General features: G+C 40.7%; 1 protein-coding gene and 1 long non-coding RNA gene across 7 annotated transcripts in view; both read left to right on the top strand.

Moving 5' to 3' along the window:
* Positions 1 to 13,449, top strand: part of UIMC1 (ubiquitin interaction motif containing 1) — a 156,663-nt gene extending 143,214 nt beyond the window's left edge. For all 6 annotated transcript variants that reach the window (XM_081826396.1, XM_081826400.1, XM_081826395.1 and 3 more), the window contains 5 exons: positions 7,346 to 7,424; positions 9,561 to 9,732; positions 11,275 to 11,338; positions 12,399 to 12,441; positions 13,004 to 13,449. In XM_081826396.1, the coding sequence (XP_081682522.1) occupies positions 7,346 to 7,424; positions 9,561 to 9,732; positions 11,275 to 11,338; positions 12,399 to 12,441; positions 13,004 to 13,214 (569 nt within the window). In that variant the 3' untranslated portion in view covers positions 13,215 to 13,449. The remainder of the gene's footprint in view (positions 1 to 7,345; positions 7,425 to 9,560; positions 9,733 to 11,274; positions 11,339 to 12,398; positions 12,442 to 13,003) is intronic.
* On the top strand, positions 9 to 6,424 carry LOC145722616 (uncharacterized). The gene is made up of 2 exons (XR_014147004.1): positions 9 to 3,313; positions 3,522 to 6,424. It is a non-coding gene; the product is annotated as an uncharacterized LOC145722616 (long non-coding RNA).
* Positions 13,450 to 15,960: the final 2,511 nt, after the last annotated feature.

Raw genomic sequence — 15,960 nt, 5'->3', positions numbered from 1 at the left:
GAGGGCGCCTGGGTGGCTCAGTTGGTTAAGCGACTGCCTTTGGCTCAGGTCATGATCCTGGAGTCCTGGGATCGAGTCCCACATCGGGCTCCCTGCTCAGCAGGGAGTCTGCTTCTCCCCCTGACCCTCCCCACTCTCATGCTCTCTCTATCTCATTCTCTCTCTCAAATAAATAAATAAAATCTTTAAAAAAAAAAAATTTAAAAGATGAAATAGAGACTTTTCGCATATACTAACACTGAAAGAAATCATCACCAGGGATCTACTCAAAACAAATGTTAAAAGTCCTTGAGGCAACAGGAACACTGCAATGGACCGGATTGTGTCATCACGCCTCATGGGACTGAGAAACTGAATTTTAAATTTTATTTAATTCTAATTAAGATTTAAATTTAAATAGCCACATGTCTCAGAAAATGGTAGATAATTCTAATGATGGCCTTTTTGTTGGGACTAGTCTTTTAGGAGAGGCTGGTAACACTGAGACAGGCATCATGCAGGTGGAACAAGCCTTCCCTTCTTTCTCTTACCTCCCGCTGAGGAAATGCTAGGCTGGAGGATGGTTAGTCTTAGCAGGACCATACACAATTCTGTGGCCTCCCCTTTTTTTTTCTTTTTTTACAATTTTTTAATTTATTCATTAGAGAGTGTGCGAGAGCATGGGGGAGGGTCAAAAGGAGGGGAGAAGCAGACTCCCTGCTGAGCAGGGAGCTGGTCGTGGGGCTTGATCCCAGGACCCCAGGATCCCAGGATCATGACCTGAGCGGAAGGCAGATGCTTAACCAACTGAGCCACCCAGGCGCCCCTGTGGCCTCCCATTTTTTCTGCTGAGATGGTTTTGAGTTTGAGAGAGACAGACTGAATAGACTGTCATTCTGCCAAATCTCTCTTCTTTTTTTTTTTATTTTTTAAAGATTTTATTTATTTATTCATGAGAGACAGAGAGAGAGAGAGGCAGAGGGAGAAGCAGGCTCCCAAGGAGCAGGAAGCCTGATGTGGGACTCGATCCCAGGACCCTGAGATCATGACCTGAGCCGAAGGCAGACGCTTAACCATCTGAGCCACCCAGGCGCCCAAATCTCTCTTCTTTGTATATGTAATATCCACTCTCCTCAAGGAGCCATCATCTTCACTGTTTACAGTTCTAGGCCACATGTTTTTATTTGAGTTATTTATTTGAGAGAAAGAGAGAACATGAGCAAGGGGGAGGGGCAGAGGGAGAGGGACAAGCAGAGTCTATGCTGAGCAGGGAGCCCGACTTGGGGCTCGATCCCAGGACCCTGGGATCATGAACTGAGCCCAAGGCAGATGCTTAAAGGCTGAGGCACCCAGGCACCCCCACATGTCTTTATTTTTGACTGCTTGTCTTCTTTGGATTCTGGAAACAGTGTAGAAACAAATGTTTACATAGTATTGATGATTGTTCTGTAAGGCTTTGGTTATTTACTTGACCATTCTGTTTGTACAAATTAGTATGAGAACTAAAGATTAAGACCTAACCTAATTTATAGATAAACTGGGCACTGGTTCTAAGGGTAGTCTTAAATCTTTGGATAAAGCTAAGAAATAAATCTGGAATAATAATGGGAATTATATAATAATAACAAATGTTTGCTGAGGGCTTTCTGTGGGCTGGACACTATTACAGTTTATTTGGATTATCTGATACGATCTTTACCAAAACCTATGAGGGTAGATGCTGTTTTCTCATTTTGTAGGTAAGTCGACTGATACTCAGGTTAAGTAACTTGCCCAAGGCAACACAGCTAGTAGAATCCCAACTTGGACAACTCTAAAGTCAGTGCACTTTATTCTGCTAGGTGTTGCTGCTTCTTTTATGTATTAACAGTGCCAAGCCAAGTCCCAAGCACAGCTCCTTAGGATGTTTTCCATCCAGTGTTATATAAAGTCCTGAGTTAATGGTTGTAGGTTTATAGTGACTCTCTCATCTCTCAGTGATATCCCTCCTTTCTGTTCTATCCTTCCTACCTGGTAGTTGCTTTTCTGGTAGTTGTCCTCAGACTCCATTGTTCCCTTTTGAAATCTTTGGCTGTTGTCATCAGTAGTTAGGTTTTTGGACTTAAGTTTCGTACTGAAATTTCTTCCTGCAGCTCTTTGAAATGGGTATCTCAGCCCTCAGAAACTAAAGTAGGAGGCTCCTTTAGAACAACATATACCTTCATGCCCCTTCGTAGGGTAATATGTTTCAAAGGGAAAATATAGCTGCAGGGTCCAGTCCAGTTCACTCTGATCATAATATTTAATAATAAAATTAGCATGTAGTTTTCAGCCACCTGCCAAATCTCTCCCTTTTCCACTTGCCCACTCATTTACCACTTAACAACTTTTTCTTTTCCCATCCGTTACCTTCTTATTTCCCAGGAAAGGCATTGTGCTCTTGTAAAACAACATATGCTTCTTTATTTTATTTTATATTTATTTTATTTTTTAAGATTTTATTTTTAAGTAATCTTTACACCCAGCATGGGGCTTGAACCCACAACTCTGAGATTAAGAGTTACACACTCCACCACCTAAGCTAGCCAGATGCCCCAACATATGCTTCTGTAAAGTTAGACTTGTACTATGTTCCTGGTGCCATGTTTCTTTGTTGTTGTTGTTTTAGCTTTGTGATCTTGATGAGGTTATTTAATATTTCATCATCTATAAAATACAGATAGGGCGCCTGGGTGGCTCAGTTGGTTAAGCGACTGCTTTCGGCTCAGGTCATGATCCTGGAGTCCCTGGATCGAGTCCCGCATCGGGCTCCCTGCTCGGCTGGGAGGCTGCTTCTCCCTCTGACCCTCCCCCCTCTCATGTGCTCTCTCTCTCTCATTCTCTCTGTCTCAAATAAATAAATAAAATCTTAAAAATAAATAAATAAATAAAATAAAATACAGATAATCATATATGCCTTATAGAATTGTTTTAAAGATTAGAAATTATGTTTATAAAGTCCCTGGCACAGAGAATGTCCTCATAAAACAAGAGCTTTTTTAAATCCATTGCTGTGATTTAATTTGGCACATATTTATTAGCATCTAATCAATGCTGGACTCTGCTGAGGATGCTGAAGAAACAAAACCCAGAATCTCTGAATTCAGAAAGTTGTATGGTGTAGAAGAAGACATATAAACAAATAACAACAGAAATGTGCTAAGTGCAATAGGGATATAAGTGCTAGAAGCAATTAATTCTTTTGCCAGCCTTGCCTGTGCAGTGCTTTCCAAGTATTTCTTTCAGAAAAATACTTGGTAGTCAAGATGGAGGACAAATAGAAAGAGAGAGGGGGGAAATAAACGACCCTTTAAAGGTTTCTTTAGGGCGCCTGGGTGGCTCAGTTGGTTAAGCGACTGCCTTCGGCTCAGGTCATGATCCTGGAGTCCCTGGATCGAGTCCCGCATCGGGCTCCCTGCTCGGCAGGGAGTCTGCTTCTCCCTCTGACCCTCCCCCCTCTCATGTGCTCTCTCTCATTCTCTCTCTCTCAGATAAATAAATAAAATCTTTAAAAAAAAAAAAAGGTTTCTTTAATCCGTGAGGTGCCAACCTTTTGAGAATTGATTTCAGCAAGGCACTTGATAAAATCTCTCATGAAGTCCTTATACATAAGATTGAGAAATGTGGACTGGCTGATAGAATAGGAGGTGGATTTGAAGGTGGTTATACAGCTATGTCCAGGATGTTTATCTCTTATAGTACTTTCTTTTTACTTCTAAAATCTCTGGGTTGGAAGGAACCTTAGAAATAGTGTACTTTTAACTTGTACCCAAGACCTCTCTATAATTTGGTCTCTTTTTTCTTCCCTTTTAATTTTTAATTCAACAGTACAGAAAAGTATATAGTGCAAAAGTATGCCTCCCTCCTATTGCATTCCCCAAGTGTCCCTGTCATCCTCCCCAGAGACAAACACTATTAATAGTTGCTTATGAGGGGAAGGAGGAAGGGAGGGGAAAAAAAAAGTTGCTTGTGTATATGATCTTGTTTTATTATGCATATCTTTTTACACTTTGTGTTACAGTTATTTAGTGTATGTGCTATCTCGCCTAGTAAATTGTAAGCTCCTTAAAAGCAAGGACCGTGGGGCACCTGGATGGCTCAGTCGGTTAAGTGTCTACCTTCGGCTTAGGTCATGATCCCAGGGTGCTGGGATCGATCCCCACGTTGGGCTCCCTGCTCAGAGCCTGTTTCTCCCTCTCCCTCTGTGGCTCCCCCTGCTTGTTTTCTCTCTTTCTCTCTCTCTCTGTCAAATAAATGGATAAAATCTTAAAAAAAAAAAAAAAAAGCAAGGACCCTACCACATAATTTCCTATATATCCACAAATTACTTGCATGTTGAAGATTCTCAATAAATATTTGCTTGATTAAGTATTTAAAGGAAATTTGGACCAGGAAGAAGAAGACAGGCTTATCTAGTAAAATGCCACAGGTTTCTGTCCTTGGCCATGTCATTTATTATAACTATTTTCCCATTGACTTGGATGAAGATGTAGAAAGCATGCTTGTCATATATGCAGATGACACAAAGCTGGAAAAGAGAGCTGATAACATCAGATGACAGAATCAAGACTGCAGATGATATCAACAGACTAGAATGTTCAGCTGAAAAGAACAAGGATAAATATAAAGTCCTGTGTTTAAGGGGGGAAATAACTAACAACTTAGTTAACCAAGTATAGAATTAGGAGACTTGTCTTAATAATATTTTATTTGAAGATAATTTGGAAGGGTAGGGGATGGATCTTAATTACCTTTAAGCTCAGTTTAAGATTGTCAATAAAGCAAATACAGCCCTGGCTGGATTAGTAGAATATGAGTCTCAGTGGGTTAGTTTGTGGTTCTTGTGTTCTCTCAACTGGTCAGACTGCTTGTTGAGCATTTGGCCCATTTTTGGGTTCCACACACATATAGAGAGAGACTGACAGATCGGGGTGTATGTAAAGGAGGTCAACTAGGAATGTAAAACTTGGGTATAGGAAATCAGACTGATCTATATCTATCCTGGGTTCTACCACTTTACCGTTTGTGCTAGCTTGGCAAAGTCAGTGCCTCTTGAGTTTGTTCCATACCTTTATTTTTATTTTTTTTTAAGATTTTATTTTTTTATTAGAGAGGGAGCACGAGAGGGGGAAGGGGAGAGGGAGAAGCAGACTCCCCGCTGAGCAGGGAACCTGATTCGGGACTCGATCCCAGGACCCTGAGATCTGGATCTGAGCTGAAGATAGCTGCTTAATCAACTGAGCCACCCAGGTGCCCCATGTTCCATACCTTTAAAGTAGGGCAGAATAATAATACCAATCTAGAGGATTGTTACAAGGATTAGAATTAACCTAGGCAATCAAAAAGTTTCTGCAGTCATTAGAGATTGGATTAATGACTAGATATAGTCCCTGCTTTGAAGGAGGTTACATTTCAGCAGACAACTGAGTAAATCTAAGATTGTAATGTAGCTTAAGTGTTCAAAGAGCGAGCTGACTTATGGAAAAGGGGGTAAACTTACTCATACAGCCCCCAGTAAATACAGATTGAGCTGGATTGTTGTGTAGCAATAGAATGAGTTTCCCTAGGAGGAAATGAATTCCCCTCAGTGAATGGATATAATCAAGTTGAGACTGTATGATTACTTGTTGGGGATGCTTATAGAAGGCATTTTTTATGAGTAGAAGGTTGGCTAGAAGGGTAGGCAAACTATGAACAGCTGGGGGCCAAATCCAGCCAGACATCTGTTTCTGTAGTTTTATTGGAACATACCACACCCCTTATTTATGTGTTGTCTATGGCTGCCTTCTATTACAGTGTAGAGTTGGGTTGTGTGACAGAGACCATATGGCCTGCCAAGCCTAAAGTATTTGCTATGTGGCCCTTTAGAGAAAAAGTTTTCTGACTCTTGGACTAGATCAGTGCTTTACAACCTAAATTATTTTGTGAACTGATAAGCTTCCTAAATTCTCTGGCATGGGGATTTCAAGTCACGAAGAAGGCAAGATTTGAAGTGAGATGGTTATACTTTTTCTTGTTATTGCAGGGAATGAAGACTAGAAAACAGTTGATTAACCTCCAAGATCTTTTAAGAGACTTATTTTATAAATAGATGCCTTTTGGTATGAGACAAAGTATTGGTATGCCACCTGGGCTAAAGCTGTCTATACTCACTAGCACTGGGAGGTAGTCCTAATGTAGTGGGAAAAACTGGTTGTGTTACCATTGTGAACTTGTTTCCTCTCTTGTAATTGGAGCACTTTGTAGAGTAAAGATTGGAGCTAATATGGGTACTCAGATAGATGTAGCTATGTATGTCATAGAACACCTCATTGCAGTGTGTAGTCACACCAGACAGAATTTTGGTTGGGAAAGTATAAAGGGATTGAGTGCTGCTAGTTGGGATATTACACAAAACCTTTCCTTATGTGGACTAGATCTTTATTTTTTTTTAATTAAAAAAATATTTTTAAAAGATTTTATTTATTTTAGAGAGAGTGTGTGCTCCTGAGCATGAGCGGGGGGAGGGGCAGAGGGAGAGGGACAAGCAGACCCTTTGGGCTCCATCTCACAACCCTGAGATCACAGCCTGAGCTGAAACCAAGAGTCGGACGCTTAACTGACTGTGCCAGCCGGGTGCGCCTTGACTAGATCTTTAGATCTCATGGCAACGGGGGATAAAAAGATCTCATTAGCAAATACAGGAATATCTTGTGGCTGGCAATTTCAGGCAATACATTACAGGTGTTACTCTCTTTGCTAGAAAGGCAGAGGTTTCCCACATAGTGCACTTCTTCCAGTGGAATAGGATTTTATTTTATTTATTTATTTTTTAAAAGATTTTATTTATTTGAGAGAGAGAGAGAGAGCACACACACACACACACACACACACACACGCACGCACAAGCAGGGGAGGGGCAGAGGGAGAAGCAGACTTTCTGCTGAGCAGAGAGCCCGATGCAGGGCTCGATCCCGGGACCCTGGGATCATGACCTGAGTTGAAGGCAGACGCTTAAAGACTGAGCCACTCAGGTGCCCTTGGAATAGGATTTTAAACTTTGCTTCTTCCCATACATTTTGTCTTTTATATTTGGAGTCTACTGCCAACTAACGGTTTTCTTCCTACCCCTCCCTTCCTCCTTCCCTCTCTCTCCCTTACCCACCTTCCCTCCCTCCCCCTCTCTCTCTTTCTTCCTTTCTCTCCCTCCCTCCCTCACTCCCTCCTTCCCTCTCCCCACTCCTCCACCCATCCTCCCTCCCTCTCTCTCCCTTCCTCCCCTCCCTCCCTTCCTCCCTCCCCCTCGTCCTTCCTTCCTCTCTCTTTCTCCCTCCCTTCGCCTCCCTTCCCCTCCTTTTTTTGTTGAAAGTGTTGACTCGGAGACAAAAAGAGGCCAAGAGCAAGAGTGACAGTGGGACAGCTGTCCAGACTTCCCTAGACATTGACAAGTAAGTAGGTAATGCTGTGTTCTTGGAGCTCTTTTAACATACCATTGTTTGGACTGAATAAAGAGACCCATTCCTCTCCTACCCTGGTTTTCCAATCACTTCATTGCTTTGATGTCTGAATTTATTTTTCTTATTCCCAATTTATGTCAGTGCAGGTGGCCTCTGTATCTTTTTTAATTACCCTAAAAAAGTCCTGCCACCCATTCCATTTCTTCATTGCTCTTAGCTTTCTGTTTTCTTTGAATTTGTGTATTGGTATTGGGTACTTTGGGGAAGCAGTGAACTATTTTGCGGTATAATAGTACAGAAGTTGAGTTGCAAAAGGTTGGGCAACATAGGTGACTTCCTTGGGTTGTGGGTTGCAGCTTGACTAAGAAAGTACATTCTAAGGGGTGGTTGGGTATAAGTGATGCCTTCTGAAAATAAAGACATTACCAACACAACGTTAAATCAATTAGTCATTAGGCAGAAATGTTTATCTTTGAAATACAGATTTTAGACCCTAAATTTCATGCCTGCTTTCTGTAATCCAGTTGAGCAGAGCTGATCACTTGTTCCTTTTGGAATCGTGTCATGTGGACATTTGTCTAGGACTGTATTCATCGCACCATATTGCAGTAATTTTTTTTTCTTTTTTGATATTTCTGTCTTCCTAGGTAGACTGTGAATTATTTGAAGGCAGATACATGACTTCATTCATGTTTATATCCTCAGCATCTAGTAAAATGCATCTGAGAGAGCAGTAACAGTAATAGCTGTTTGTCGAACACCTAATGTTATATACCAGCCACTGTGCTAAGTGTTTGATTTACTTTGTACCTCTCACAATAGCTGATAAGATAGTTATTCTTTCTTTTTTTCTTCCTTTCTTCCTTTCTTTCTTTCTTTTTCTTTCTTCTTTCTTTTTAATAGATAAGGAAATTGAAGGGAAATTATAAATAACTGGTTAAGATCATGTGGCCAGAACTGGCAAAGCCTACCTGACTCAAAAACTTAAGCTCCTTCCACAGTGCTGCTGTCTCACATGTAGTAGGGGATTAATATATGATTTTTGCATTAATTCATAAAATTTTAAAGGTACACTGGTCTAGCTTTTCTCATAAGGCAGTTTTTTGCTCCTGTTTTTGAAGACCTCCAGAGAAAGTTTTCCTTAGAGCTAATTCAGATCTCTTTTGCTGTATAGTAACTGAATAGTAATGGCCAGAAAGAGAAGTCTAAAATAGCAAGCTTTGGAAAGTTGTCTTTAGCTTCTTAAAACTAAGTTGATCTTAAGAATCAAGCAGACCTGGCTTCTGAATTTATTAGGTATAGGACCTTGGGGAGAATAGTACCTTCTTAATAGGGCAAAAGAATTAATTGAGAAATTGTGTTTAAAGGCCTTTGTACCAGTTCTTACCACAGAGAAAATACTTAATGAATGTTCATTTTCTTCCTTTGTCCCCTGTGATTCCATTTTCACTGATGCCCAATAAACCTTATTTCAAGGACACAATTTCCCCTCTTTCTACAGATTCTACTGTTTTAAAAAGATAAAAATAACTATGTATATGAAGTTGCGCAAAAGCCTCTGGCAGAACCACATGGTTTTGGTAACTTCCTAGTTGATCTTGCAGGTTGTAGAATTAGGGAAGTCAGCATACAGACATAATTTACTAATCAGACAAGTTCATCCACCCTGGTAAAAATGTCATCTTGATTTAATGCTCTTGGTGTTCCCCTTTCGGTCTAAATTTTAACTTTCCTTTGAAAAAACTATTACACTTAATTTCAGAAGAGTTTGACAGAATATTTTATGTCTGAAGAGCAATCAGCATTGTTTGAGATAGTTAGAAGAACTGATTTCATTACCATCCCACTGCTGCAACAGCAGGATACGGAGAAACAGCCAGGGAAAACTGCTAATCACTCAGTCCTTTTGATTGGCGTAGGGTTAGTTTTATTGGTGATCCCGCTGAGCGAATCTGCATTGGTTGACATGTCTCCTCCACAGAATAACGTAAAAACACAATTGAGAGAGAGTAACATAAAAACACAATTTGAGATATATCCAGGAGCCCAGAGGCAAAAGCAAATCTTAAAACTTAAAAGCAAATCTTAAAATATCTAAAAACTTTCTCCTTTCTTCTGATTGGCTAGGAATGAGAAGTGTTATCTCTGTAAATCCGTGGTCCCATTCAGAGAGTACCAGAGTCATGTAGAATCCTGTCTCCAGCTTGCAAGGGGTGACCAAGGAGCTGGGCCTGAAGAGAGTGGGAAGGTATGCTCAGCTATGGAGGAGAAGCAGCAGCAGCAGCTGAGGAACCCAAAGGTGTGTATGGAATGTTTTACCCACCTTCCCTCCCTTTTTTTTTTTTTTTTGCTTTTTTTTCCCTAGCTTCTTCCTTTTCTGCTTATCTAGAAACAAGATTTTGTTTTAAAATTATATTTTCTTTTAATTAAAAAGTAATACATGCTCACTGTAGGAAATATAGGAAATTCCAAAAAAAGTATAAAGAATCGGGAAATTATCTCCCACAATTTAGCTACTTAGAGATAACAACTTTTAGTATTTTGGCCTATTTTCTTTTTTTTTCTATGCATTTTTAATGTAGTTGAGACCATATGTATGTGTGCGTGTGTGTTTGTGTGTGTGTGTGTGTGTATAAACTTAACATTATAGCATAGACACCTTCCTGGGTTTATTTTCAAACTTTTTAAAAATTACTCTTAATGTTTGTATCACACAGAAGTCATTTAACCATTCTCATATTATTGGACATTCAGGTTCTTTCCAATTCTTTTGTATTATAAGATTGTATTTGGGGCGCCTGGGTGGCTCAGTTGGTTGAGCGACTGCCTTCGGCTCGGGTCATGATCCTGGAGTCCCGGGATCGAGTCCCACATCGGGCTCCCTGCTCGGCGGGGAGTCTGCTTCTCCCTCTGACCCTCCTCCCTCTCATGCTCTCTGTCTCTCATTCTCTCTCTCTCAAATAAATAAATAAAATCTTAAAAAAAAAAAAAAAAAGATTGTATTTGAACCATTAATCTGCGTACCACTGACTATTTCTTAGATTTCCTAAAGTGGAACTCATAGGGGAATGCATATAAACATTTTAAAATCTGTTGAAATGTACCACCAAATTCCTTTCCAGAAAGGATATCCAACCATACCCCCACTGCCAGGAACATATTTGAGATCAACTCTGTTTAGCACCTTGTGTACCTGGTCTTAGGAAGCTGTGAGGTCTGGCCCCTGGTCACTGGGAAGATGAATGTGCTGTCTGGGCTTTGCAATTAGAGATCAGGAAGAGCAAATCTTGGCTTAGAGATCAAAGATAAAGCAGCAGCTCCATATTCTAGGCTTACTCACTTAGTAATCACTGCACACTAAGATGGATAAGCCATTATCTGTCATGACAAAAGAAAGGGACCCCTGTATTAATGGGGTGATTTTGAGGTAGTGATTTGGAGTTGGGGCTCATAAGTAAGTGCCTATATCATAGAGCCAGTTTATTCTTCTGACATCACTGTCTCTAGAAGCTACCTTGAAACTCTTATTTTCTATTTTAAATCTCTCTAAATCTATCATAGGTCAAAGGCTACTGTTCTTTAATATGATCTTGGTGGAATAATTTGCCTTGACTCTGGTTATCCATTCTTGTATAATATTCTTGGCATGAAAATGTATTGTTCGTCATCACAGTTTGTATTTTTACTTGTATACCCTCATATATTAGAAAGCAAAAGACTTTTCTAGAGCTATGTCCTACATTCCTTCTCTCCTGGAGACAAGTGTGATCTGGGCTAAGGAAGTTGTATTTTAGATTCTCTGCCATGAGATAACCCTTTCATCTGTTTTTCTCTGTCATAGGAAAAAAACCGCAGTGAAGGCCGGCTCCTCAGTCTCTTGGAACAATCTGAGCACAAGACTGCAGGTGAAGACCCCAGGACCAGTTTTCTGAGCTTATGTCGCAGGCCTTCCAGTAAAAATAGCCACTGCCAATTCACTATTTGTTGGAGTTATGTGGGTGTACATTTGACCCATTAGCCAGACTTTGAGACTCAGTCTAGGTTATATCTCCCTGAAGATGGTAAGGACATACCCTGTATTGTTCATCATGTATTTCATTTCAGGCTTTATAAAGCCTGAATTTTTAGGAGTTGCTGTTAAGAAAAAAAAATTTCCAAATCACAAGGGAATGACACAAGCCCCAAATACCTTCCACAGAAACAGGCTTGGAAAACCAGACATGCAGACATTTCTTCCTCCTCCTATTGTTTTGTGCATCATTTGTTACTTTTAGTTCAGTGTCCCAGCCTACATTCCTGAGGGATTGTAGGAAGTAACTCTGTCTCTTTGTGCCTAGTATTTAGGGAACAGTAGAGTGGATTGGTTAAGAGCATTGCATAAGGTTAGTAATACCAACTTCATAGATTTTAAGGATTATATCTAGTAAAGTTCCAAACATATTCCCTGGCATAAGCAGGCTCTTGATAAATGTTAGCTGCTATGATTACTGTTGTTATTAGTTGCTGTTGTTAAAATTCACTAGATGCAGATGGAAGAGAAGCGTTTGCTTAAGTCTGGTGAGATTTGCTTACCTTCTAGTTGTAACAGTTCATTTCCACTAAGCAAATCTGTTTTGCCTTCTGATGACTATAAAAAGGCAGCGTCTCCAAGCCCTATAGCCTGCTGCCTCTAGATCAGCATGTTGTGAATCTCTGCAGGTGGCAGATTTCTCTTGGCAACTCCTTGTTCCTCAAGTCCAGATTTGAAGTAGATTATTCAGAGGTTGTTCATTCAAAAGTGTTCACCTTGATACTTTTGCAGCTGAGCCTGTTGAATGCTAATGCTCACATTTTATGGGTCTGGGGATGGGGATCTGTATAAGACTGATGAAAAACAGGGCCCAGAACACAGGAAGCACATGAGCAATGAGAAGTGGTAATGATTACAACACTATTAACATTATTACTTTTTCTCTCTCATTACAGATGCAGAAATAAAGACCAAGTCTTCAGAAACAGGAAGCTTCAGGTGAATTGGGGTATACATTGAAGTACGGCTGTCAGCAGTTCTAGAAAAGTGCAGGCCTGGTCCTGGGTTCTGTGTATAGTGTGATATTCAAACTATTGAAAGTAGAAATCACCATGGAACTGTGTGACCTCTCTGTGCTGCACCCCCCCGCCCCACCATATCTGGGCTAAGAATTAAATGGCTAGTTCAGTTTTATGGCGTTAAAACAGGCAGAGTGCAGAAGCTGTGACTTATTCTTCCCTCCTCACCCTGGTCTTCTGACCTAGATTTCAAGATGTTTGGGAATTTGGTAAAAAATAATTAAGGGGGAAAAAAAAAGGTTTGGGAATTTGGGTCTGAATTCTCATTCTCTCACTATCTAACTGTGTGGCTTTGGGTATATGATTTACCCAGTGTCCTTATCTGTGAAAGGGGGAATGATAGTACTTAATCTGGTTGGATTATTACAAAGATTATATGAACTAATAATGTGTGTAAAAGCCTCTGGTACAATGCATGACACATACTTATTGCTTATTAGTAGGTGTGTGTTGAATTCTGAATTTTTCCCCCTTCTTTCTAGGGTGCCCTCACCAGGGATGGAAGAGGCAGGCTGCAGCAAAGAGATGCAGAGTTCCCTTCCACATCTCGACTTAAACGAGTCTCCCATCAAGTCTTTTGTTTCCATTTCAGAAGCCACAGATTGCTTAGTGGACTTTAAAAAGCAACTTACCGTCCGGCCAGGTAGCCGGACACGGACCAAAGCAGGCAGAGGAAGAAGGAGAAAACCCTGAATTTCTAGGGTCCAGACGTTGACAAAACCATTAGCAATAGGGGTGGGCCATGGTCATTAAGTCTTAGTGGCCCCTGTTTCATTGTTGAGCAAGTTTTGGCCCTGCAGTTTTCACCACCAGCATCCACTCAGCATTCTCGTTTTGATGTTTTCTATAAGCTATACAGACGATTGTGTATAGTATTCTGTTTTATAATAGTCTGATTCACTTACAGTTAAAAGAAAATTTAAATATATTTATGTTTGTATGAAATCTTATTTCAATAAGATGAAGATCTTCCTTTTTTTTCTTCTGTGTTGCAGGGTTTGGGATGGGAATATTTAAATTGCGGAGCTAAATTACATCCTAAATTACATGTTTCCAAATTAATTCCATTACTGGTCTTTGACATACTGCCTATATTCACTGAATGTATAGTGCACAATTCTGAGCACTGTGTGGTTACTCCCTTCACCTTTTCTGACATCATTGTGGAAGACGCCAAGGCAAACTCCAACTTCTTATTTTGCTATCCCTACCATTCAGCAGCCTGTCACTTCATTTTGCTGCATAACCTAGTTAAGAATTCTCAGCCAGAGCATAGGACCTTTGAGGGATATCTCCTGCCATTCTTACCAGGAATTTGTAAGTGAATGCTCTGTTACTAGTTCCTATGCAATTATTTTTCTTCTAGATTAACCAGTGGGGATACCAGGCATATTCATCTATTAGAGCCAAGATTAGTTCTCTTGCTGTCAAAGGTCATAGCAGCAACAGGAAATAACTTCTATTTCAGTATATTGGTAGAGGAGTACACATTCTTGACCACACTGCCCAGGAGCTTTCACTGCAGAACAAGATGTGGTCTGTCTGCAGTGTACTTGCAGACTTCAAAGATGAGAGGGTATCGAATGGCAGAAGCAACTATCTGAGGGAGATGACCAAACAAGGACGTTAAGAAAGCTAGCTTTGGCTCAAGCTGATTTGAAGATGTAATAAAAGACTGTGGGAGGTGGCTGCCAACCAGGAAAGATCCTGGGACAGGATAAATAGGAACATCATTCAGACTCTACTAACTTCCAATTCATCAAGTTCAAAGTTACCTTTCTCTTGATTTTAAGATGAAAATGAGGTATGTGTTAGACTGGGAGGGGGTGGTCAGATAGCTGGGATGGAAGGCACTGCATAGGCCTTTAAAATAGTTTTCTTGCCTGTGACAATCCACACAAGCTCTTTGAGTTAAAGCAGGATGGCAGGCTCATGATTTCTTCCATGTTTTGGTGTTGGATGGCACCAACATTGTGGCCAGGATCACATAAATAATAGGTATTAATTTTTTGAGGAACTACTACGGTTTAGGTAATGTATGTACCTTCATTTAATCCTCACAGCAACTGTGAGGTAGGTAGTATTCTCCCTAATTTTCAGGTGAGGAAACAAAGGCTCAGGGGAATAAATAAAGCCACTTTTGGTGCATGGCAGTGAGACCACAGTGCCCCTCATATTCAGCCCTAAAGAAAATGCTTTATTTTGACTCTAGTATTGATTATTTTCCTTCTAACGAAAAGTAGTTTATTAGTAAGTTCTGTCCCATCAACTTCATTCTCACTAGTCTCTCTCATTAAATGGCAATTTATTGGAGGTAGAACATTATAAATGGGATAGTATGTTTATCTCTTTGCCTGAAGAGAAGAAAGGGAAAAGGCTGATTCTAGAAAGTGCAGTTTTTAGCTTAAAACTGGGCAATCTCCCTAGAACATGGCTTTGAAAAAGGCTACTTGTTTTTTTTTTTAAAGATTTTATTTATTTATTTGAGAGAGAGAGAATGAGAGACAGAGAGCATGAGAGGGAGGAGGGTCAGAGGGAGAAGCAGACTCCCTGCCGAGCAGGGAACCCGATGCGGGACTCGATCCTGGGACTCCAGGATCATGACCTGAGCCGAAGGCAGTCGCTTAACCAACTGAGCCACCCAGGCGCCCAAGGCTACTTGTTTTATTCTCCCTGTGCCAGTGGTACTGTGGGAGAGGCATTAGTTAGACAATGAAGAGACAAAAAGTCAGTGGAAAGAGTATCACATCAACCTGAGTCTGAACCCCTGCTTCTGATACAGGTTAACCTCTCTGAGACTTTGTTTCCTTGTCCAAAAAATGGGGAAATCACACTTACGGGGTTGTAAGGAGTAAGGTAATGGGTATAAAGGCAAAGTATCTGTCACATGAAGAAGATGATGAGTGAGTGGCAGCAGTTATTAATGTGATGCTAGTTTTGTATGTCATAAGTAGTGTTTGGATGAGAGATGATAAAGCCAGAGAGAGATGGGGTGCAGATGCAAGAGGAGACAGTTCTTAGAGGAGTGAGCCCTTGACTACGTTAGCTTCATCAACTACCAGTCTTCCCCAACAAGTTTAGGTCCCTGGGCATTTAGAGCTCACCTAGGACCCTTAGATTTTGGGTTGTTTCGTTTTGTTGTGTTTTGTTTTTGCTTCTGAAAGATGGGAAGCAGATGTTCTGCTGGTGTTGCCAACTCTTGGAGAGCTAGAAATCTCCATGAACTTCACAAGCTATTACCATAAATTGGGGAAGAGGAGTTCTCTGTGTTAGGCATTGTGGTTGTGTAATTTCCTTTCATCCTTACAGCAGCCCTCTGGCAGAGGCTGTGCCTTGCCCATTTCCCCTGGGCACTCACCATTCTATTACATACCCACAATGTCCTATTGCAGGAACTTGCAGCTGTCTGCCTTAGCACATCTCTAGACTTGTGTGTGGC

The sequence above is a fragment of the Leptonychotes weddellii genome, chromosome 7 (genome assembly GCF_054177405.1).
Source record: "Leptonychotes weddellii isolate Sample4059 chromosome 7, ASM5417740v2, whole genome shotgun sequence".
NCBI classification, from domain to species: Eukaryota; Metazoa; Chordata; class Mammalia; order Carnivora; family Phocidae; genus Leptonychotes; species Leptonychotes weddellii.
Note: the sequence above shows the minus strand (reverse complement) of the source record. Positions and strands in the feature narration are given on the sequence as shown.